The sequence below is a fragment of the Astyanax mexicanus genome, chromosome 5 (assembly GCF_023375975.1).
Source record: "Astyanax mexicanus isolate ESR-SI-001 chromosome 5, AstMex3_surface, whole genome shotgun sequence".
NCBI lineage: Eukaryota > Metazoa > Chordata > Actinopteri > Characiformes > Acestrorhamphidae > Astyanax > Astyanax mexicanus.
The window spans coordinates 33,815,819-33,840,422 of record NC_064412.1 but is presented as its reverse complement, the minus strand read 5'-3'; the positions used below and the strand labels follow the sequence as shown (position 1 = coordinate 33,840,422).

The 24,604-nt window shown below is 38.0% G+C and overlaps 2 protein-coding genes across 4 annotated transcripts; one reads left to right on the top strand and one right to left on the bottom strand.

Moving 5' to 3' along the window:
- Positions 1 to 886: 886 nt before the first annotated feature.
- LOC103039444 (septin-11) lies at positions 887 to 15,332 on the bottom strand. 3 transcript variants are annotated; one of them, XM_049479614.1, is made up of 10 exons: positions 15,086 to 15,332; positions 12,346 to 12,460; positions 12,059 to 12,254; positions 11,408 to 11,594; positions 8,992 to 9,153; positions 8,013 to 8,109; positions 7,734 to 7,902; positions 3,768 to 3,900; positions 2,571 to 2,755; positions 887 to 1,256 (listed from the first exon to the last, which is right to left on the bottom strand). In XM_049479614.1, exons 1-10 carry the CDS (start codon positions 15,113 to 15,115, stop codon positions 1,232 to 1,234), a joined length of 1,299 nt encoding a protein of 432 aa, XP_049335571.1. In that variant the 5' UTR covers positions 15,116 to 15,332; the 3' UTR covers positions 887 to 1,231. The 3 variants fall into 3 exon arrangements, with proteins under 3 accessions (XP_049335571.1, XP_049335570.1, XP_007257604.1); XM_049479613.1 differs by having other exon boundaries at positions 12,346 to 12,463; positions 15,086 to 15,326; XM_007257542.4 differs by lacking the exon at positions 887 to 1,256 and adding an exon at positions 1,296 to 1,873 and having other exon boundaries at positions 12,346 to 12,463; positions 15,086 to 15,307.
- A 210-nt stretch (positions 15,333 to 15,542) lies between these two features.
- Positions 15,543 to 22,178, top strand: LOC103039140 (ankyrin repeat domain-containing protein SOWAHC-like). Its single transcript, XM_007257541.4, has one exon. The coding sequence runs from the start codon at positions 15,878 to 15,880 to the stop codon at positions 17,729 to 17,731; it is 1,854 nt and encodes a 617-aa protein (XP_007257603.3). The 5' UTR covers positions 15,543 to 15,877; the 3' UTR covers positions 17,732 to 22,178.
- The last annotated feature ends 2,426 nt before the right edge of the window (positions 22,179 to 24,604 follow it).

Here is a 24,604-nt window from a genome sequence, read left to right as displayed (position 1 = left end):
AGTATATCATCAGTGCTTAAATAACACTGCCCCAACTTCACATTTAATTTAATTACATATTATATAATTGTTGAAAGCACAATAATCCAGTAAAAATTGATGAATTGCAAGATTTGGAATAAAAATTACTGTATTCAGTATAATTAAATAGAGTGTTTAAATAGTGTTTTTAAGCATGTCACTACTGCTACATTTTGATGCCAATACAATTATTGTGATAAATATGTATTGTGAAAATGAAAAATATTGTAATATGATTTATTTATTTTACCATAATTGGGCATCTCTTCTCATGTGGAGAAGAGGACAAAGACAGAAACCTCCGTTTTCCTTTAACTTCATCAATCTGTAGGACTTCTTTTATCTGGCTTATACATTAATCTTGCAAACAACTAGGAGTGCCAGAGTTTGTTTATATGTATAGTTGTTTAAAATTATATGTTCAGTTACTTTAAAAATCAAAAGAAACACAAAACAAATATTACTTTTTTTTTTTTTTTTAACTTTCATCTACTTGTTGGAGACTGGGAAGTGTGTCAAGCTTTTACTGTGTATTTGTGTGCCATGTCACCCTTTAGAAAATGAATTAAAAAATGAATTAGTATAATTATTATAAATATAATAAGTGTAATTTATAGTACTCTGCCGTTCTAAAATTGTTAAATTATTAGTTTACCAATGCTGATTCCAAAACAAAACCTTTGTTTAATAACAACAATAGCCACTTTCTTGCACAGTTTAGCAGTTTTACTGCTCTTCCACAAAACTATGCTGCTGTAACAGCGCTCTTTAGGCTGATAATCCTTCGTTTGGTAAGGCACAGAACATTTTTAAAGACACTTACAAAAAATAAAAATACTATGCATTTTGATAGATGAACATGACAGAGAATTTTTTATTCAACTTTTATTCATGCTTTAACATATTAAATTTACCCCCATACACAGCTTAGATAAATATACATTTCAAAAAATAATCAAAAAACACCTTCTTGAAAAAGTCCTTGTGAGTAAATGTTTTTAGTGTGTTTATAAATAGGGGGAAATAGTAGAAAAACAGCTGCTGTGATGATTTGGTCCAGAAATCCTAGGCTCCCAGACACACTGTATCCTTCCCTTATCTGCTGTTGGTTGTGCAGAGAACACTTGATTGATTTGGACCAAACTGTCTGACGTAGGGCAGATGTTCTGACACTGAATCAAGATTTGGCTTTCATGCTAGCTCAACTACATCAGTGCATTTGACATGGGTAACACCTACAAAATAAAATAGTAGAAAAAGTGGTTTAACTGTGATTATCATTATAAAAGAAGACCTACAGCACACTGAATTACTGTTCTATACCTGAATGCATAGTAAAGTGTCAACACTGCAGTTCAGAAAATGTGATAAAAAAAAAAAAAAATCTCCCAACACTGATGTACAAACTAAGTTCCAGCAAGTCCTAGCAATCCACTTTCTGATACAGTTCCATTATTTCAATGCTCTACCACAAAATCACACTGCTGTAAAGGCACCGTTTCGGCTGATAATCTACCTGCTGGTAAGGCAAAACATTTTTAAGGCACTTTGATCCCAATGATCTATTTTAACCATTGTTAATGCAACACCAATAGGGTTGTCTCCCCCTAGTGGTAAAACACAAACTATAATAAACAGTTTGTGCAGTAAATATAAAAACAGACCGTTATACAATTGATACAAAACAGCAGCTCTGCTGATACACTTATAGAAAAAAAAAACATTAAAAGAGATACTAACAAGCCGAATAATAGTGTTTGCAGGATGAGTGAAAACATAAATGCTCCAAGTTCACTGGTCTTTGCAACCAAAATCCATCCGCTCTCCCATTTCTTCTTACATGAATCCCGAGCTGGAGAGAAAAACAAACACTTCAGCAATGAGGAAAAAACAAACATTAAATAAGGAAAAGACGAAAGCTATTCCTGACTGTAACTTTACTCAATCTGCTTCCCAGAACCAATGTACATTTGCATTTGAAAGGTCACTACTTATCACTGCACGCTCACTACACTGCACAGACTAATAACCCTGTGTAATTTACTCAGTCTGGCATAACCTTCTCATATCTCTGACATGATAAGCCCTTGGCTTTGCTGGTCCAAAAAAATCAACTCAGTAATCTTCATTTCAAGTCCAGAATTTAAAACGACAAATTTAAATAGATGGACATGGATGCAGTAAACAACGAACAACACAAAGGCCTGCTTTACACTCTGCATCTGAAATTTGCAAACAGTAGATGAAAGTACGTAGCTAAAACTAGTATCAAACATTTTCTAGGTATGTGTTAAGTATGTATGTAGTAAATCTAATTACTAACCAGACAACTCAGAGACAAGTCTGAGGTATATTTGTGGTGATTTAAGCATGTAGCTTGCATGATGTTAGTTTGTGAGATATACTGAATAATTCTCTTAGGGACATTACAGTTCTAGGTCCTGTACAAAAACATCAAACATCCAACACCAAACCACGGCTTTGCTGACTGACCATATTTAAGTAAAAAACTTTAAAAAGTTATGAGATTAAGTGATGATGCTGCTTACTTCTTGCGGTCCTTGTCCTTCTTAATGTTGGAGTTGGCACTTAGGGACTGGCCCTGCAGAAGCTCAGCAGCAGCTTTCTTCTTGCTGAAGGAGTTCATCTCATCCTCCAGACTCTTCCTCTTGTCATCCAGCTTACTCTTCTCATCCGCATGCAGACGCTTCAGCTGCTCAAACTTGCCCTGCAGCTGTACACAGACATACATTTGTAGATAGACAGAAAGCATTCCTAATAAATTCATAAATTTGAATTTTGGCACCAATAAAGTACCCAATTAAGTACCTACCCAAGTAAGTACAATTCCAATGTATTTAAGCTAAACTGCTGTTCAGGTGCAGTTTAACCAGATATTAGCCAGATAATTACTACAGCTATGGAAAAACACTGTTGTTTCATACTAAGGGCTTCACACAGAGTGCCATATGTAAACTGTTCACTGCTTGTGGCCACGCAACTCTGTATACTCTGCGACCGCACGTCCCATTAAAAACATTGTGTTTGAAAGTTCAGTTGCAAATATACTGCGTTTACTATTAAAGCAGCTTCACACTGCTTTACCCGCTGGTCTGGAACACATAACCTCTTTTATTATATATATATATTTTTCCCCCAGCGCCAGTCAGCTCTGGCCATAGTTTGTTAAGGGGGCATAATCGTGCATTTAGGTTTGTGACTGTGTAAAAAAACAAACCAAAAACCGTGCAAGTAAACAAACACATTAAATGATTTAGATAGAAACTTATTATTATTTTTTTATAATATTATTATAATAATTATACACTGCCTGGTCAAAAAAGGTTGCTCTTTTGATTTCATTAAGCAAGTGATCTGGGGTTGCTGCAGTTGGTCAGGTCCAGGTTCATCAACAGTATGTACTCAAAGAATAGCTGTACTCAATGAATATACTGAATATAGCCCAGGTTATTCCATCAATGGATTTTTTCTTTCCTGATGGCACAACCATATTCCATGATGACAACGCCAGGATTTATCGGGCTAGAATTGTGAGAGAGACCCTTCCATCTTCAATGCCGCAAAATTGAAATAAATCTTGTGACATTGCAGAAGCTTATTGAAACAATGCCAACATAAATATGTGCTACAATCAAAGCTAAAGGTTGTCCAATTTTTTTTTTTTATATTTTCTGAAATTAGAGAAAACTGTTGATTTTTCGGTGTGAATGTGTGCGGACAATTACCTCTCTCTCAGCCTCCTTCAATTCAGCTTCTTTCTCTTTAACACGCTGCACAAACATCTGCCTCATCTCCTCCTCTCTCCTCTGCAACTCCAGCAGAAACTCCTGACGCTTCGCCTCATATGTCTCCTGCAGGCTGAAGAGATACTTACAACTTACTTACATCAGACTGCAGTACAGTCCCTTTCACAAGCGCAATATTCACAAGCAGAAAACACAGAGGGAATTTCATTCACAGTACACAGTAGAGTTGCACGGTGTACCGAAGGTTCGATTCTTTTTCGATACTACGTCATCACAAACGATTCGGTTCTTTAGCGTTCGATGCTTTCAATACTGTATATAGCCCAGTCACTAGCTTCAAATGAGTCAAATTAGTAGGCGCGATTTGATTCAGTTCATAAAAAAATGATTCACACCGCAGCAGTCGGTGTGGCAGGATTCAGATAAACTTAGTGTTCTGAACAAATGAATCGATTCACGCGCAAGCCAGCAGAGCAGCAGCGAGTGTAGAATGGCGACGGCTAAAATAACAGATGTCTCTCGTCCGCGACTTATGGACAAAACGGGCGCGAGGAGTGAAGTGTGGGAGAATAGTCTGAGATGTAGGCATCTGTTTTTTATTTATATTTTTATTTTTAAATAAAATAACGAAAATAACGAAAACTGAAAGTGAAACTAAACTACTTTATTTATTAGCGCTGTTTTTACTCCCGCAGTTGTACAGCGGGGGGTGTTGTGCCAATTCTGTCCGCGAAGCGGGAGTCGGATTCAGTAGCGGATTCGGCACAAGCGCGGCGGCACCTCGCGGTCCGCGGTGTTAGTTGTAAGCGCTCGCGCTAGCCGCAAAATACGACAGAAAACACTGAAGGAGCTGCAGACTTATGTGTGGGACTAGAATATGAGCACGAGGAGATAAAAGAGAACCTTTACCTGTGAGTAGCTCACATCAGAACACGCAAATCTCTCTCTCTCTCACTCTCGCTGTGTCTCTCTCTCTCGCACGTGAACGCCTCCGCGTTTGACCTGCAGCACTGTGTTTAGCTGTTCTTAAAAATCATTTTAATTAAATAATAGTTCTATGCTTCTATGTTACAGTGTTATTTAACATAATAGCAGACAAGCACCCTGATCTCTACAAAGAGCTGAGAAGTCGACAGGTTAGTGGAGTTAGTCAAGATACACTCTGTAGCTTTACAAAGATTTACTAGCGACTGCTTATTAAAAACGGTAAACGGTTGATTAATAAAACGGAGCAGTCAGTGTTAAAATGAACATAACATTGTAATGTTCTTCTGTCTCTTTATTTTCCTTATTCAGAACTTAACTTCTGCCCGCCCGTCAGGTTCACATAGTCAGGCTACCATTACCTCTGGTTTTAGTTTTAGTTTTTAGGAAGTGTTTAGATAATTATGTTATAGTTAAGGTTATAATAACGAAACTTGTTTTTTGTTCAAATGTTTCATTTTAGAATAAAAACGTTTGCACCTATTGTTCAGTGTTCAATCCAGTTCAGTCAAAAATAAACATTTTATGTTCAGATATTTTGATTGTTTTTTTTTTCTTCCAAGTATCGTTTTGGTATCGAGAATCGTGATACTACAGTTGGTATCAGTATCGAAGTCAAAATTTTGGTATCGTGACAACCCTAGTACACAGAACATCACATTAACCTCATATTAGAGCCTCATTTAGCAATATGGTCACTAAACAACCATCAAATCCACAGAAAATAGTAAAGACAAAGTATATTATTTCTAGTGAGGTTATGAATAGGTTATGAATAGGCTGGAGCGCCACGTTTGAATAAATATTTGTGTTCAGCACCCACTCCGAATATTTTTAATAATATTCATTCAATAAGTGGGGATTTCACATCTTTGTGTTAATTATAACATCTCAAAAGCTCTCCCGATGGAGTCAAATCTTTTTTAGAGTTATCATCACATTAATTGGTAAATCAGTGCCTAATGATCTTACAACATGTGAGCTTGTGATTGGAGTTGTACATGCACCAATTAATCATGGACAGTACAATGTTAATATGTTAAAGGGGACATGAAACACTTCAAGTATTTAGTTTAATTCACAAGATGTATTTTCACTCTAACAAACCTGATAAGTTTAACAGTTGTCAGTGAAGCGGAATTAAAATAATGAGCAATCTAAATGTAATTTTTTTAAGTAAGGGCAGCGCCATCTTGTCCCAGCGCTGAAAGTGACGTCACGAGGTTGGTTCTCAAACGAGTCTACCGTAAATTAGTTCCTCAATAGATAATAAAATCCAAACCAAAACTCAATGCAGAGCGGGGGGGCACTTTTGTATTGCCCCTGTGTGTAGTAATACTGGGAGTAGTGAAATTTAATAGGGTGAGGAATGAGAAATATTTACTTTCACTTTCATACCTCGCCTTGGACAGCTGTTCTTCAGCGGGGGCTCGCAGCGCTGAAGCACAAGAATCCTCCGGTTAGCTGCAATGCTAGGGGTTAGTGGCGAGCACTTTCTAGACCACTACTATATGAAGGAGAGGGGTTTGAGTCAGGAGCATTAGCGGCGGATAAATAAGCTGAAGTCCGGGGCTTTTTCCTCCGTTTTTTATTTTTCATCTGATCAGCTGGGATGTACAGACCGTCCGACTGAGGGTAACGTTACTATGAGAGCAGCAGCTGTACAAGCCAAACAACACTCTCACCCAGCAGAGCAGCAAGAGGTAACTTATCGAAAGTCTAGATAAACTGACAATTTAAAGATAACATAGCTAGCGTTAGCTACTTTTCTAACTATCTTACCATAGCTAGCCAACGCTAGCTAACTAGCTAACGCTAACTAGATGAAGTTACCCAGTAAGCTTCCTAACTTCTAAACTGAACGCTTTATCAACCAAACAGCGCTTGGGTGTTTCAATATCCACTTAAATCATGTTCGTTTCATTCTGTCTTAATGAACTCTGGACTTTACATGCTAAGTAGCTAAATGTATATAAACTAGCTGGTTAACTGGATGGCAGTAGGTTACCTGCTGTGGACGCGCTGCAGGGTTTCTGCACGGCTCCACGTAGAGAGAGAATAAACACTCCCAAAACGTCTCTCTCTCAGAAAAGCATCTGAAAAGTTCTGCTCAGGTTTATACAGGAAAGATCTCTGAGTAAATGCTCCAAGTTAGCCTAGTTCAGCTTCATCTTCATCCATAATCTCCATAAACAACAAGCTCTTTTCCTCTAGCTATATGCCTGGGATCTTAAACCAACCAACCTTGTGACGTCACCAGTGCTGCACGGGCAACATGGCGGCGCCCTAGCTCAAACGTAACAAACATAAATATATTACAATTTAGTGTGTAAACATTTTATATAAAAAATCCCCCCCCCCCCAAATAAATTCCTTTATATTTAATCCCTTAGAAAACTTGTACAAACTGAAATGTTTCATGTCCCCTTTAATGTATATATATAATATGTAAATGTAGCCAATAGAGCTGTCATATTTGTCATACGTGTCTATAATTTCTGAAACGATAAAAAAAAAAAAAAAAAAAAATACATATTGGGATAAAAGCATTGCTCTGTTTTAAAAGCAGTCTAAAATTTGGCAGCTGGTAAAATTTGTATAATTGTTTACAGTTTATATGCATGTACTACATATTCTGCACTACTGCTGCGGTAGATTTTTGTTATATTACATTATTTGTATGTTGCATAATTTATTTAATTTTATTTGTCACATTATTATTTATTTATATAAAATTAGTTTTCATTCACAAGACAGACAAAGGGTACTGTTTTTTTTATTATTATTTTTCAATGTTTAGAACCTGTTAACTTAAAATTAAATGTGTGTGTGCTGTATTCTTTATATTAATAATATATTTTTTTTTATATCGCCAGGCATATTGTTATCATAAAAATGACTTGAAGTATCATGATATAATTTTAGGGCTTTTTCACCCACCCCAGCATATAATGCATTTACCTGACTGGCTTGCTCTCAGGGTCCGTGTCCTTAAAGCCCATCTCCTCCAGTTTGCAGCGCCTGTAGAGCTCGTAGTGGCGTGTGTGCGTTTGCTCCCTCAGGTCCTCCATGTTTACGCAGATCAGCATCTCCCGCAGCTTCACAAAGTCACAGTGGTTCTCGTTCTCCACTTAAACCCACAAACACACACATAAAAAAAAGCTAATTTAGCAAACTTATGAGGACATATTTATAAGTTAATGCACGTGGAGAGACATTTACACACACACACACACACACCTTGAACCACACCCCAGGGGTACTGTCGTGCTTTCACCATCTTATTTCCGATCTTTACCTCCTCTGTACTGCCCACCACTGCAAACGGCAGGTGACCCTGGAAGCATTGCAAAAAGACAAAACATGTAGTTTACACGGCCACTGTTTAACTGTGCTAAAACACGCTATAATAACTACAATACCAACCTATCATATACAATATGAACATGACCTTGACATCCATTATGTTTTTTAAGCAAGAAAAGTCTATTTACTTGCCAGAGCTGGTAAGCCTACTATTTGATTTACATTTTTTAATTAAGGATATAAAAAAAAATAACTTAGTTTTCCAATTGCAGTGTCTAAATACTCTTAATTGCTATTGACAAGGTGTAATTGCATGCTTATACTGTTTAAATTTACAATAATATCATTTATTGTAATTATGTTTGGGACAATATATCATCTAAGCTAAAGTTTTATCATATCAATTTCAAAAATGTTGATAATAATTAAGGTTTTCAGTTTAAGTTCATTTTGTATTTGTTTTGCAATTTACTCTGAAGCTATTAGAGGATTTTTGTATAAAAACGTTTATGTTTACAGTATAAATGCATGCAATAAATATTTTGCACTTGTGGTTGAATTTGTTTTTGTTACATTACTTTATTTTTACATTACATTGTGTGGTAGTGTGAAGATGAGCGGTCAGGAGGCTAACAGAGAGAGGTGTCTGTGAGGCGTGAAAACAGTTTGGGATTAGGATCATAGGTGTAGCTGTTTATATTCTAAATGGGAGCTGGACTTAAACCATCTGCCTGCTTTAGGACTAGTATATGTCAACTGCAGTGTAATGTCTCTTAATACATTTAATATTAAGCAGGTTTCACAACAATAAGGACAACTCATAGACCCCCAGAAGGTTGGATGGAAAGCAAAGATTTATAAAAAAATAAAATAAAAATAAAAAAAGGTTACAGTGTAGAGCTCAAATACTCACATTCATGGAGGTGTTGATCTTAGAAACGGTCTCGTCATCAGTGGGGAACTGATAAATCTGCACTCCATTACTGACCAGCTCACTCATGATCTTAATCTTAAACTTGTGCAGCTCACTCTTAGAAATGGTGTCCGCCTTGGCGATGACTGGGATAATGTTTACCTGTAGCAGCAGAAACATACACATACCAAAAACTTACAAACATAAAGAAAGCACTTACAGATACAATAAACCACAATACAAGTCAATAGAGAAGAATATTCCTATTTCCATATAAACTTCCTTTTTTGGTGTTGATAGCATGCTAAATTTCATTAACCCCATAAAAGTATAAAGACCCATGGGGAAAACATTATTGATACAGCAAATATTTAATATTTAAATAATTTTGTTTGTTGCTGTAATATATACATTTTAATGAATTGTAAAAAATATGTTTTGTCCCATCACCAAGCATATTGTTGTTATTAAAAAATAAATACCCTGAAATATTGTGATATTATTTTAGAGCCATACCACCCACCTCTTGTTACAAAAAATACAAATAAAAAAATAGTCAATTTAAGGCCATTTTATGCAACTATTATAATGATAACATAATAAAATAAAAATGAAATCAAGCTCAAAACACCAACACAAACACAGATTAGCAAGAGTAATAAATATTAGCTGCTTTTTATACTTGATCTGTAGTTAAAGGACAGAAGGCTAAAGTATATACAGAAACTGAAGGACTACAGTGTACTTATAGAACTACTCAAGTGCTCTTGTATGGTCAGTGGAGCTTAAAAGAACAATGAGTGTAGGAACAAAATGTGGTCAAAATATTCCGACTGGACCATGCAAAACAACTGAATAGTAAAATACAAAGTATTCTAAGCATTATCTTCAGTCACTACACTAGTTTCATAAGATTTGGCATTCTTATTGTTTGATCCATTACTTGGGTTTTTAGTATCAGCATTTCTAGATGTGGATCCTATTCTGCACCCACATCAGTTCATGTTAAAACAGAAATGTGCACGCTTGCTTCTCTGAGAGAAACTGAACCACAAGACCAAGACTGGCTCAGCCGGCTGCCCTGCCCCAGCCCGAGTGCTTAGAGTGAGAGGAGTCGACAACTATTTCAGGCCTGTTCAGTCCTGCTGCCAGTGCTTCTGACAAAAAACTCCCACTGAGCTCAAACCAAGAAACCAGACAAACACACCCACTCCAGGAATACACTGAAGGCCTTAGATATACTTTCACCATGAACATAAATATACAGCCAGCACATCATTTTAAACTACTGGTCCAGTAACACAGGCACCTTTATAATACCCTCAAAATGACCAAAGTCAGAATTTTGAAAGATTTTTTTTAAAGATGTTTTACAGTGAGTTCAAATGCATTTTCAGTGAAAAACCCAGCTGTCAACTACTGGAACTACATAACAGCCCCTGTGCTGTATTGAGCTTACAGTCTAGTTTCTTCATGACAAGATTAAATACATTATGGGGCAGTTTCCAAAACAGGGTTTAAGCCTAGCTGTAGACTATATTTTCCTTTCTATAGAAAACCTCAATTTAAAATATGTAGACCAAGACCAAGGATTTATCCCTGTGTTCCATATCTAATTTCAATAATGTGACTTTGAACTCTGTGTACAGAGTCAATCATGGTTGTGCATCTTTTCTATTATATGAAAACAATATTATTCTATTTATGTTAGCCTAATTTCCTCTGCTATATATTTTATGCTTGCAGTTAGTAACAGTTTCTTACCCTAATTTCAAAATGGGATATTTCTATTCCAATATTTAGGTTTTTGCTCTTTTTTCACGTTTTCCGGCACAAGCATCCACCCTCTACCCACACAATCCTGCTCACTTTTGTTTACTATCACAACAGTCCCAAATGCCACCGTGAAGACAGTAGTCAGATAACAGTTCAGACAATGCGGGCAGCAATGGCAACTTCATCAAAATGTGTGGATGAGGTCGTTTCAGGGCAGAGAAACATTTAGCCGTTGAGCTTGTAATTTAAACAACGCTCTGTTACTATTCATGCAGAAACATGTACAGGAACAGCAGCCAAGCAAATGTCCAAATGATTATTCCAGATCAAATGTTTTGTACTTCTGAATGTTGAAATTACACACCTTAATGTTTGTGTTGTTTTTAATAAGTTTACCCTGACAGTTCACATTTTTCCAGTAAGCAATGTGTATCTGTGTAACGCACTTTGCATGCACACACTTAATAAGGATATATACGTTATTATGATCATGTGTCAAAAATGTATTCCCAACATAAATTTGTTCAAATCTTACTAAGAAAAAATAAAAACAGTTTCTATTCACATTTAGTCAAACAATCCATGTTCCCTTCAATCCTTTTAAGTGAACATACACTAATTCACTCTGATTTGCACTGACCTTACTGTCCAGTTTCTTCATGGTGACGAGATCAAGAGATTTCAGCGAGTGACCGGATGGGGCTATAAAATACAGGCAGGCATGGATGCGCGAGTCGTGATAGTTATGCAGTGCACGCTTGATCTTCAGTTCCTCTTGCAGGTAGGACTCAAACTGGGTGTCAATGTAATCCACCACATGCTGGTAGCTGGAGAACAGTTTAGATGTGTAACTCAGCAACTAGACACATTCTATGCAATTATAACAGTGGGAACAATAAAGTATAACATTGCTATCTAGAGGACATGGTTTAAAGATAGCAAAAAATGAACCACTGTATGACACCAATATTTACATGGAAACCAATAATTGAAAATCAATACTTTGTTTTTGAAATTTGATTCAGTATTGCAAATTACTGCAAATACTTTGAAATGCCAATTTTTTTGTTGCATAATGTGTCCTTACTGCTGTGGCAAGTTAACTAGTGGAAGCCTCAAGTAACACAAATTACACATAAGCAATTATGTGAACCGCAAACACATGGCAAAACAGCAAATATATCACTACACTTATTCTGAAAATACAATATGCTTGATTTTTCCCTCTATAGTAGACAAGAAGTCAGACATTCCCACAGACACCTGTATGTACTGTCTAGGTTCTCCTCACCTCTCTTGTTTGTTCATCTGGTCTCCGAAGCCCACAGTGTTGACAATGGTAAGCTTGAGTCGCACGTTGCTCTCCTGCAAGTCGTACGTCTGGGCGCGCAGTTTGACACGTGGCTCAAAGTGAGACGATTCAAAGTTCTCAAAGTTGGTGTTAAACAGCGTGTCCATCAAAGTAGACTTTCCTATACCCGTTTCACCTACATAAACACACAATTGGTTAATAAGCTGAATGGCAAAAATACCCATACCAGTCAAAATGCATTAAACAGTAAAAAATATAACAATCACCTATGCACAGGATATTGAAGCAAAAGCCTTGGTTGGTCGATTTACTGACCAGCTGGTCTGGCAAGCTGTCAAAGCCGACATGGCCAGACAAAGACAGAGGACGAGCATTTCTTTCCTGCTAAAAAGTAAGAGAGAGACACTTTTATTTTTCATGTAAGGTTGAAATACTTTTAAAATAAGTTTTAAACACATTCTGTCACTGACTGATGTTCATTATATGAAGTAGAAAAAGTCATTTTTTAGAAGTTTGTAGGTACAGACATATATTGAGGATGATACAACAACCTGTCATCATTGTGGGAAGGAACTGATTTGAAAACCTGAAGCTAAAATAAGCTATGAGCAGCATGGTTCTGCTGTCAGCCCAAAGGACATCCCACTTCCACTATTCAAAAGAAAAGTAAGAGGCTCTCACTCAGAAAGAAATATTACAGTGCTGGATTTTGGACCCCTAAATCCTCTCAACTACAGTGTCTCAGCAACAGATATAACAGTACAGTAAAAATGGAAGACTTGTATAAAACATTCACCCAGGAAATGTTCCTGTGGGAACAAGAAACAAATTGTGTTTTAATTCCATAAAACAGGAAATGGTTTTGCTGAGCTAACCAATCATCTCCTCTTTCTTTGCTTACTTAAACATGCCAAAGACACTGCTGCGATATTTCTTAAGCTCTGGGTCATGACCATACCATTCAAGGCATTGGGAGGACACTGGGCCATGCATGCACAACATCATGTTCATCACTAGTTTTCTGGGACAGGGTGCATATTTATGACTAAAACTGGAAAGTGGGAGAGTAGGTTCTGAGGCAAACATACCTCAAACACATAATTGTTTGACCGAAATTGGACTGAAGTGCCATAGAGCATGTCTGAAGGAGCTGTTGAGGACTATTAACAAGTATTTCTGAATTATAATAATACTGACAGTTTTACTAAAAAATATTGAAGATTCTGACACACAAACACAGATATTTATATATTTCTTTAACTGGTATTGTGAGGGTGACCTTTATACCTCCACTTTTCAACAGACACTGTCTTACTGAGGAACAGTGGAAGTGGGATGTGAATTGGAGGTGTTTAAAATTGCTCCTAGCTGTGAGTAACTATGTCTGCGTGACTGGCTATTTGTCTGTCCTGCCATGGATTACCAGTCTGTTCATGGTGTATTCTGCCTTATGCCAATAACTGCCAGAATTGGATCAGGCTCCCCCACAACCTGGAATGGATTAAGTGGGTTTGACAATAAATGTATCATGAATAAAACGTCTGCGATTTCACACCACTGTTTATATTATCAGTTCTCCACAAATTCTGTCTGAATTTTTACAACTTTGAACAAGTCCACCTTCTGGACCACTACACCTGGTTGTTTATGTGTCCCTGCATCTAACTAGGTGAGTGACAAGATGATTGGCAAGATGAACGTTTTAAATAATTTATCTATAGTTGTAGCCTGCTGAACACATAAGATTAAATAAACTTTGATTATTATGGACTTTGTGATATTATAATAACAAACAACAACAACACTGTGTAAGTAGGATCTTTATCATTTTTAAACCATTTGTTTTTAAAGTCTTATAATATTATATTCTTTTTTTATGTGTTTTATTCTTTATTGCAGTCATGTATTTACAGCATTTTTAAGTAAGTAATACTCTGAAGCTTTTTATTAGTTTATTTTTGTGTACCTTAACCTTATTTAAATTTTACTCCTGCACCAAGCTGCATTTATATTTAGTTATATTTTTTCCTGCATGTATAAATAAATTAAAATTCTACATTAATTTGTAGACACTCTGTCTATCCATTTTTATCAGTAAAATCACTGAAAAACACTGAAAATCACAAGTTGCATTCACAAACTACAGATGCTTTACAAATAAAGCAATACAATATTTACTTGAGTTAGGTAAACAAGTAAGTGTTTCAGTATTAATGTTAATAATTGTTTTTTTTTTTTCCAGGTTTTACATTTGACAACCCTTACACATATACACACACACAGCTACGGTCCTACAACTAAAAATAAGGCCTACATTGCGTTAAATCACTTAGGCCAAAACATTATTACCATAATGAATACCTGTAATACCCAGTGTCCACTTAAAAAAAAAAAAAGATGGTCAGCTTAGTCCTAATTAACATTACATTAAATTGATTAGTGGCTAAAGCTCAATGGGGTCCTGAGTTCGGATGCATACTTGTACAAACGTGTAAAAAAAAAAAAAGAACAAAGCAGTCTATTAGCTACACATAGCTTAAGTAGTTAGCTACCTCTCACATAATAACTAATCAGAAAAGTGTCAGTTTGGTAGCTAGCTAGCAATATAACCCATGTAAATCAATATTGACTCAATTAGCTAATTACTTAACTAGTTAGCTAACCAACACCCAGGTGAAGTTACTAACGTTACCTAGGTGGGTCATTAGAGTTAACATAAGTTTGAATGAACTTTAGACAAATAACTAACAAGCAAACTCAGAACTTCGTTTTTCTATTACCGTAAAAAGGAATAAAATTATGCAGTGTTGCCATTTACAAGAACCCTAATAGACATGTCAGGTAATATTAACGTTAGCTAACTAACTAACGAATTACACAGAAAGTCAAACTTAGTCGCTGGCTAAGCTAACTTAGGTTAGCTATCTGAATAGCTTAGCAAGTTTAGTGAGCTAAACCTTCCTTAACCGAGTAAAAACTAAGTAAAAACAACAGCTAAACGCTTACCCCCTGTCGAGCTACATCAGACGACGACATGATGTGTAGAAATAGTGTGATTCTGCTCTGTTTTTAGTGTTTTTAGTGTTTTTTTCTCAAAACCCTGAGATTAAGGCGGATGAAGTGATTGAAAAAAGTTTGGAGAAACGATTGGAATGCGAGGGAGCGTATCACTCCGGGGCGCCGAGGGAAGGACGTACTTCGTATCTTTGTAAAGAATATACAACTATACGTCGATAATCTTCAAAAATACAATTACGTATAATATGTAAGTAAACAATATTATAAAAGATAAAATATGACATGTTGTGTAAGCTAAGTCTTTATAACCGGACTATTTCTCTGCGTGTGAAGCTGGACACCCCTATCTCAGTACGAGTGGTACTACCTCGAAACTAACGTTCATTTTGGTTCAAATTGGAACGGCCGTCTCATTCAAATTGAGCGACGGTTAGATCCACAATGGCGGACGCCTGGGCGCAGTTATCTGTAGACTTGGAGCTGGGCGCTGCTGGAAGGGGGTGTAGTGTAGTTTGTGGTGGTGCTCCGCTTGCTGGTGGGGCTGTGTATTACTTCCAGCTTGGTAACGGGATGAGCGGGCAGTGTGTGTGTGTGTGTGTGTGTGTGGACATAATAGCCCATCCAAAACGGGGCAGGCGTCGAATGCAGCTTCAGCACGAGCCTCAGCAGCCGCTTGAGCTTCTTCGTGTTGTGGAAACGATGAACATCTCTGGTGAGGATTAACCTGTTCCATACTAAATAAAGCGTGCAGGTCGGGCAGACTGGGATTAAATCCGTCCGATGGCGAGCGAATGCACCCAAGAAGCGGTTCTGCGCTTCCTAACGGAGAGGGGTGGGAGAGCGAGGAACGTGGATCTGATTGAACACTTTCGATCAGCCATTCCGACCGAGCCAGGCAAGAAATCAGCGGCCAAAGAGGCTTTCAAAGGGTATGTTGACAGCGTGGCCGTGGTGAAAGTGGACAATGGGGAGAAATACGTGTGCTTGAAGAAGAAGTTCAGAGGTGGGCTCGTTGGAGGAGACCGTGATGGTCGTCAGCAGGATGGTATGGAAAGGACGGGAGATACGGAGCAGGGGAACGGTGGCAGGAACAGTGTCGTTACGCACGCTACACGAGCTGTCCCGTCAGAAAGCAGCGAGAACGGAGATGCAAAACAAGAAATTGCACCTGGCACTGGTTGCGGAACTGCTGGTCCGGGTGTGCCGGGGAACACCTCGCCTGCAGGAGAAGATCAGCCTGAAGCAGAGATGGGCAATCAGGTCATGACAAGAAAAGGATCTGAAAAGGGAGTCAGAAAACTCGAGGATATACCAGAGATCACAGTGCTGGCAGATGTGTCTCTTCTGCATGTGACTGACAGGACTGAAGTAGAAAGCATGGTTGGGTCTGAAGAAAGGTGTGATCAGACTGTTCCAGATGGATTGGAGAGTAGTAGTCCTGATCAGACTGTTCCAGATGGGTTGAAAACTAGGACTCATTGGAAGGGTACCTACTTGGAGGGTACATCATCTACACAGGATGACCAACAGACAGATGGCCAAGATGCTTCATCAGATCAGACTGCTCCGACAGGTCCACTGGACCTGCAGAGCGAGTCAGATCAGAAAATATCTCAGTGGCTCAGGCGCAAACAGTCTGGAGGGTCCCAGCGTGGTGGTGAACAGTCTGCAGATGAGGGGCCATTTATTGACATTAACACTCCAAAAGGCAGCAGGAAGAACTTCCTCGAGCACATGATGTCAAGTTCGCCACAGGTCCGGCGCAGCATGGCCCTGAGGAGCTCAGTCTACCTGTCCAACAGGTGCAAGGATTCTGCCAGGAGCGATGGCGACGCAACGTCCTTGAACTCCTCCTCCGGCAACAACATGTACTACGAGAATGCTTCAGTTGCTCTAGAACCACTGGAGCATGAGTGGATGATGTGTGCCAGCGATGGCGAGTGGGAAAGCCTACAGCGTCTGCTGGCCACCGAGCCAGGCCTTATTGGCAAGAAAGACTTTGTGACTGGTTTCACATGCCTTCACTGGGCCGCCAAACTGGGCAAAGCCGAGCTGCTGGCTCTCCTTGTGAGCTTTGCCACTCAGCGTGGTGTTCCAGTGGATGTAAACGCCCGCTCCAGTGCCGGCTACACGCCACTGCACCTGGCAGCCATGCACAACCACATGGAGGTAGTAAAACTGTTGGTGGGTGCTTATGATGCTGACGTGGAAGTACGAGACTACAGCGGAAGGAAAGCCAGCCAATACATGAAGAGCGAGGTGGCACACGATGTCCTCGACATAGTTGGGGCTATCAGTGAAGCTGATGTTGAAGTCCAGCGGGAAGTCCATGGTGGAGAAGCCAGCGGGTGGAGGCTGTCCCGGGTCCTCCAGGCCAACCTTAGGCCATTGAAGCTGCTGAATCACAGTGCCAGTGAGGACGACGTGAGCACAGTGGGTGAGAACGCAGGGCTTGTAAAGGAGAAAGTGCTGCGCAGGAAGACGTCTCTGCGCGGGCTTAGGCCCAGACTCAGCAAGATCCGAACAAGGACACAGATTGTGCATAGCACGTCTCTGTCTGGGCACTTTGAGAGGGAGGCTGTGGAAACCTCTGGGTCATTTAGGTCCAGGCCCAAGTCAAATCTCTTTGGGTAACTGTGGATATGAAGATCATATGGAGGTCATCTCAGGTCCACAGTTCCACTGATTTTTTAAAACTTCTGCTAAATTAATTGGGTATTCAATGTAAGCATTTAGTCATTTAATGTGGTTTGATGTGAAATTGTTCTAAAATACTTGCACAGGGATACATGCAGGGTGTTGTTTATCAAAAGAGTACCTAAAAAGCCTATTTCTTAGCTTTACCACTATTTTGCTAAAGTTGAAACAACATGAAATACACACAAAAGCTTGTGTAGTTTTACTTTTGCTAGTTTCATTTTGGATAATTAGTGAAATTGCTATATTTATATGGTCAACATTGTAAGCCCTTGCATTAATGATCTTTCTGAAATCTGAAAACGTAATTTCCTCTGAAATCAAAATTTTGCAATCTGCATGAATTTGTTTACTCTCTGACTACAGAATTACTAAGAAGTTTTGAACCATCAGTGAAATTCCCCTTTAAAGGAATGACCAGCAACACTTAATCACAAAATCTTTTATCAGTCTAAAAAGCTAATGTTGAATAACAACATGCTAACAATTAATAAAACTCTGCCATTTGTCTTTATTATGCAAATCAAATCAAGCTAATTGATGACTACGATGACTGTTTGCAGTTTAGTGATTATCAACGGTAACAGGCTTGGTCAGTAACATCCTTTAAGGACTGCATTTCTGAATGTGGATTTAGCCTAATGTGCACTGCTATTTATAGAAATCCTGTTTACTCCAGGTTTAGGCTTAATCTGGGTGTGGGAAACCATTCCACACTCAAGGTGGAGACAAGAAAGCCACCAGCATTTAGCTTTACAGTAGCACTGCCCTGAAATTTAAGGGAGCTGATATTAGTAGCAGCCAGCCACAATAAAGAGATACAGATACAGAGTTTTATTCACTTGACTGGGTGCTTATTTTGGTAACAGCTAATATTTATTATTCATGTCATACCGCATCACTTTTATTACAGGAAATATCTTTACCTCTGTTTTTGTAAATGGACTGTTAACTGTGTTGACTCACTTTTGAGCCATTACAAGCCTTGGATGTGGCTAACATCCAAGTTAAAATGCTCATGTGTGGCTGAATTGTGGGCATAGTGGGTTCCATGCAGGTTGTGAGTTGTTATGGGTTTACGTGTTTTTACTGGAACCCAGTTGGACCCCCAAGTGGGGGCCATCATTACATCTCATGCTAATCCCACATGGTCCCACGTAGCTTTAACCTCTCCTCGTCCCATTACTGACCCTGATGGGTCAGCCCATCACTGTCATTTATATGTGGGGCCAACATAAAACCCTTGGACAATTTCTGGGGCCCAGACTGGGGCTATCCATAAAGACCCCACCTGGGCATGTTATCTGGCTTGGTACACCTTTGGCACTGTGCTGCCCTTCCACTACCAGCAGTCTTACACTCTAATACGCTAATACTTAATCTGCAAGTGAATGCAGGCCCATGTGTAGAAAAGCAGCTGGCCTGTTTACCTATTGTACAGCAGTGTGTGTTGAATATGGTGTACCCCCTAATTCTCTCACTAATATTTATTATTTCCTGTTGTTACTGTAATCCAAACTCACTTTGAGGCTAAGCTCTTGTGATACACTGATTGTACTTTTTCTTTCTTTGCACTTTTCTTAGACAGAGCACTAATTTAAAAGACTAACCCTTAGTAACTATTGTTATGTTGGACTGTAATGCACTAGTTGTAGTTAGTGGGTAGGTGAGAGGTTGGTTAAGAAGATACAGGCTACAGTGTGTTGCTACACACTGCTGATGTGTGTCTGTGTCATAGTGGTTTTACTTTGGCAGGCTTCAGCTTGCTGCATCTTTAGCCTGGACTCTTAAGGTTGCCTGCTGTTACTTTACAATCTCTCTCTCTCTCTCTCTCTCTCTCTCTCTCTCTCTCTCTCTCTCTCTCTCTCTCACAGAGGCTGCTAGAGTTGGTTTGAGTTTACCATGTTTAAGAGGGTTCACAGTGTTTCCAAATTTGTAAACTGGCATCTATAAACTTAACCATATGTTTGTGTGTCTGTGTAAATATATATCTGTTAATGAATGTCCTCAGCCATCTGCCAAGGTCTCTGCTGACCTAATGCTGTGTGTAATGATTGTCACCAGGTTGTGATGACCTGTTGCTTACTAGTCCTTCGTGGGTTTATCATCACATGAGGGTCAGAGTGTTATCATCCCTCAGTCAGGTTACGTCACAGGCGACGGCGGTTGTGGAGGAGGTGCTGGTATAAACAGAGTGGTGTAGTTTGAAGTCAGTTAGCACCCCTAAGCTACCAATCACTAATGATTTTGCAATGGGAGTTCTGGAAATGTTCTTATGCAATAACAGCACTGTACAAGTCTGTTCATTTCTCACACATTCCAGGAATGAATTCAGGGGGCTTTCTGATTCTCTTCCACAGAAAATGATTTTTATGCCGGTAAATTGTGCTCTAATATAATGTAAAATTGTTTTAAACAGAGTATCTGCATCACATTAGCACTCTTTGGACTCTTTGTACTCTTTGTGTTGCTTATTTAGGCAGGTATGAAAACTGTAAGATTAGGTGGTTTGGATCTGGTCTCAGATAAACTTCATAGTGGTTTGCTTTTTGTGAGAACATACTATCAAACATACTCCTTGTGTTTGAGCTACATGGCTGTTCAGGTGCAGTCTAAGCTGATTTAGTATCCAAATAATTTCTACAGCTATTAACTAATGCCATCTCTGCCATTTCTCCATGCTAAACTGAAATGCTGCACTGAAATATGTTCTAGTCTGTAACACAGGGGTAGCTCAGGGGTCTATTTTCTGGTTTGACATTGACAAAATGCATCAGCAGTGGCAGATTCTGTAAAACTGATTTAAGTTCTCTCTTTATAGTGCAGTAACTATTCACTGATTATTTTGCTGCACTGTATCCAGTTAAATAGCACTAATTACACTCTGTGTAATAAAATGCATAGTGAATTATTGAGTTATTAAAAATTTAGATGCCCCGTATCGATACAGTACAATATAATGATGATAAAATGCTGAAAAAATCTTATTGTCAGTACAATGAGAAAATGCATCATCATACCATAAAAAAAACTTTTTTTAGTGTTATTAAAAGGTTTAATTTCCCAAAACTTGCAGATACCCTGTTTAAAGATTTGATCCTTTGGTATTGACGTGATCAGGTCAGACGTGTTGTGATGACGTTTAAGTGAAGTTTAGGTTATAATTGTACTTTATCTTTTAATGTGTTTAAAGTAAAACAGAGCTCTTGTACTTGTCTTGTTTTTTTAATGTTTTGTACATATGTGTTGTTAAAATTGTGTTCTTTGTATCACCGACATTCCAATAGATTGTTTCTCGTCAGGCTGTTTTTAAATCACTACTAGTGCAAAAGTCCCCTCCTCTGATATGGAGGAGTTAACACTTTGCATACCCACATGTGTGTTTTGTGCTGGGACATGCTGATATGGCAGCATTTGGCCTCGAGAAGATCAGCCAACCACTTTATCAGAGCGAGATAAACAGTGGCTGATTAAAGAGGAAGTTCACATTTTGTTCTAAGCCTAAATAATTAAGTAGTTGTATGTAAGTTGTGAACATCATTCAGTGTGATTTGGTATGAAAGTCTTTGTTCAGGATTTTTTCAAATTCGTTTTGGTCACTGTGGTGGTGAAACAGATGTCTGAAAAGACATGGCATGGTGGGTCTGATGAGTGGACCAGACACAGCAGTGCTGCTAAAGTTTTTAAACACCTGCTGGACTGAGAATAGGCAGTATCCTGTGAATCCTGTGCAGCAACAGATGAGCTTCTGTCTCTTACTTTACATCAGCAGCTAGAAAGGAGTGTCTAATCAAGTGGACAGTGAGGGAACACAGTGTTTAAAAACTGCAGCAGCACTGCTGTATCTGATTCACTCAAACCAGCAAAACAATATTTTCTGTCACCACTATTGCAAAGAAATCCTATCTTTTCTTTGCAGTAAACAACCTTACTTTTGCTCTCCTTACTGTAAGATCCCAAACAACTGAATTATTAGTGGATTCCCTTTTAAGCTCTTATCTGAAATTTATGGTCATTTTTTTGTTTCAGTTTGGAAAATGCTTCTATATCTTCAGTGTAAAACTGAAAAAACATACTTTTTCAAATATTTCTATACCAAAGTGAAATGTTAATTTGGACCTAACAGACTACAGATCTCCAGTTTAGACTCTAATGCTGCAGTGTAAAAGGGCTACGATTTGTATCCATTTATAAACTGGTTTATTTGTTTTCTGAAATGTTCTATGGATATTTTATAGCAATCAACTGTCCTCACATCAGTGTTCGGTACGACCAGAGTTTTAACTTGAGTCCATTTAGAGTCATCGATGTCTGGCTCATGGTTGTTTGTGATATTATATTTATTAGATGAGTACCTGTATAAATGAGACATGTATTGAAACTTTGTGAAAATAAATGATTTCATATGTTGGCATTGATTTTACTGTGATATTGCGTCTTTTTCTTTATAAAGATTCTCTACTTACACTTTAAAATACACTCTAAGCAAAAGGGGCTGATTATTTGTAGAAATAGCAATCCTGCTTTGGACCTCAGAAAACCTCAGAAAAGGAAATCTGAAAAATATTTATTTTATGTTATATTGATATAACATGCCTTTTGTGTTGCAGCATAATTGGTTAAATTTCATATAAACACTATATAACAGAACATTTTTCTAGATTTACTCAGAAGGGACACTTTACTATAAATATATATTATTGTTAAACTACACTTTAAATTACTTTTTATACAGTTGTCTTTGGTGAGGAGTGTGGTTTTACCATGTCTACAGTACTGCATGGTAAAGCTGAATAATTATTATAAGTGGTTAGGTAACACATTGTTTCTATTTTTATTTAGGCATTTGAATTATTACAAATTACAACAAATATCAAGCTATTTAAATGTGTCCAAGAATTCCATGTAATTTACGAACTACAGGAACTACACTCGAAACAAACCTATTGTGTACAGTACTAAAAGGGGATTCTTTTTATTGTAACAGTGCTGGAACCCTTGTTGGGACCATGTAGAACCATTTTATTCTCCATCAATCAGAAGAGCATCTAAAAGGTACTTTTGATTTGCCATGTGTCTAAACAGAACCACTGCCTTTACTAAAGGCCCCTTGAAGAGCTCTTGAAGAACTATTCAACCTTTTAAATGCTTATTTGTGTTGTTATAGCATACAAAATAGAACCACTGCCACTTTTAAACAGGTACATAATTATTGAAGCATTTAAATGGTTATTTATGTTGTCATGGTTCTATATATCTTTAAACACTCACAGAAAACCAAAAGAAATATTACTTAAATTAAAGGAGAACCATTTTATTTAATAGTGCGTTTTAGTAACATCACATGTCTACAAAATTGTGATTATTAGTATGTGAGTAATTTATCAACTTATTTCCATGAAAGAATTTATTGTACCTGTTAATATTTCTTATTTTAAATTAGTATTGTTGGTGTTCTGGAAACATTCCTGAAATACAATAAAATACTGTTTTCCAAGAAAGCAGTGTAATGAAATGGTTTCTGGTGGTTGCGTCTAAAGATTGCTAGGTGGGATTGTGTTATGATAGCATTGCAACCCATCAGAGGTGGATTCCCAGCCAAGAAGGCCAAGTCATCCCTCACTACAACCCACGGCCCTGAAGGCCTTCACAAATTGGCAGTGTTTTGATGCAACGTAGGCAGGCGATGACTCAATCACCACAGAGGGTTTTGACTTCATTGCATTTTCAGAGTGAGCTTTACCCTATTTCTTCTTCTGTCTTTCCTGCTTACTGCAACCGTGCTTACTCCTGTAGTCTGTTGTCCAGTGTAGTGGAGCTGTGGGTTAAAGGACATAATTCAGTAAGAAGTATTCCAAAGCAAACACTCACCAAAAGGAATTGAAGACCAACAGTAAGATATTTATACAAATATTCTGAGAAACTATTTTAGAAATGCTTAAAACTGATCAACAGTTATGGTACACAATATGTGGTGAATATAAAACCATCTCAGAATGCACAATACATATAACATCTAAAGCCCTATCCATACATGATTAGTTTCTTAAAAGGTCCTGGGGTAATTTTCTCTTTTATCTCTGTGATTTTATTCCCTTGTCCATGTATGTGTTTTTCTTCAGAAAAGTACAGGCTGCATTACCTACTGTTTTTCGTTGAACTCAATGGTTATCCATTCATTTTAGTCCAGTCCAGACTGACATCTCTGAGTTTTGTCTCTTTGCATTTAATACAATAGCTTAAATTTAATAAAATTTGTCCACTGCCACCAGTGATGTCAGTAACGCGTTACTTACCCTTATCTGACCCTTTTTTTCAGTAACGAGTAATCTAACGCGTTACTATTTCCAATCCAGTAATCAGATTAAAGTTACTTATTTAAGTCACTGTGCGTTACTCTCTCTCTCTCTCTCTCTCTCCACCTCATCTCCTCCAACCACACACCGCTCCCTTACCCATTCCCCCTCCGCTCTTCCCCAATCACACGCGTCTCTCTTTCTCCCCTGTCTCTCTCTCTCGCGCTTGCTGTGTCTTTAGTTTCCGCCCGTTTTCGTTTTTCGCCAGTTCTCGGGCTCCCTATCTCTTTATAAAGGCGTTTTAAAAAAGTCATAATTATGAGATAGTAAGTCATATTTATGAGATAAAAAGTCATCTCATAATTATGACTTTCTATCTCATAATTATGACTTTCTATCTCATAATTATGACTTAGTATCTCATAATTATGACTTTCTATCTCATAATTATGACTTAGTATCTCATAATTATGACTTTTTATCTCATAAATATGACTTACTGTCTCATAATTAT

What these genes read in the sequence shown, in the direction of transcription:
- LOC103039444 (XM_049479613.1), bottom strand. Translation starts at nt 15,115, where the DNA reads ATGTCGTCGTCTGATGTAGCTCGACAGGGG. An exon ending in CTTCAATATCCTGTGCATAG is followed by an intron (nt 12,255 to 12,345) that starts GTGATTGTTATA and finishes GTGTTTATGTAG; the next exon opens with GTGAAACGGGTATAGGAAAG. An exon ending in TGAAGAAACTGGACAGTAAG is followed by an intron (nt 9,154 to 11,407) that starts GTCAGTGCAAAT and finishes CTGCTGCTACAG; the next exon opens with GTAAACATTATCCCAGTCAT.
- LOC103039140 (XM_007257541.4), top strand. Translation starts at nt 15,878, where the DNA reads ATGGCGAGCGAATGCACCCAAGAAGCGGTTCTGCGCTTCCTAACGGAG.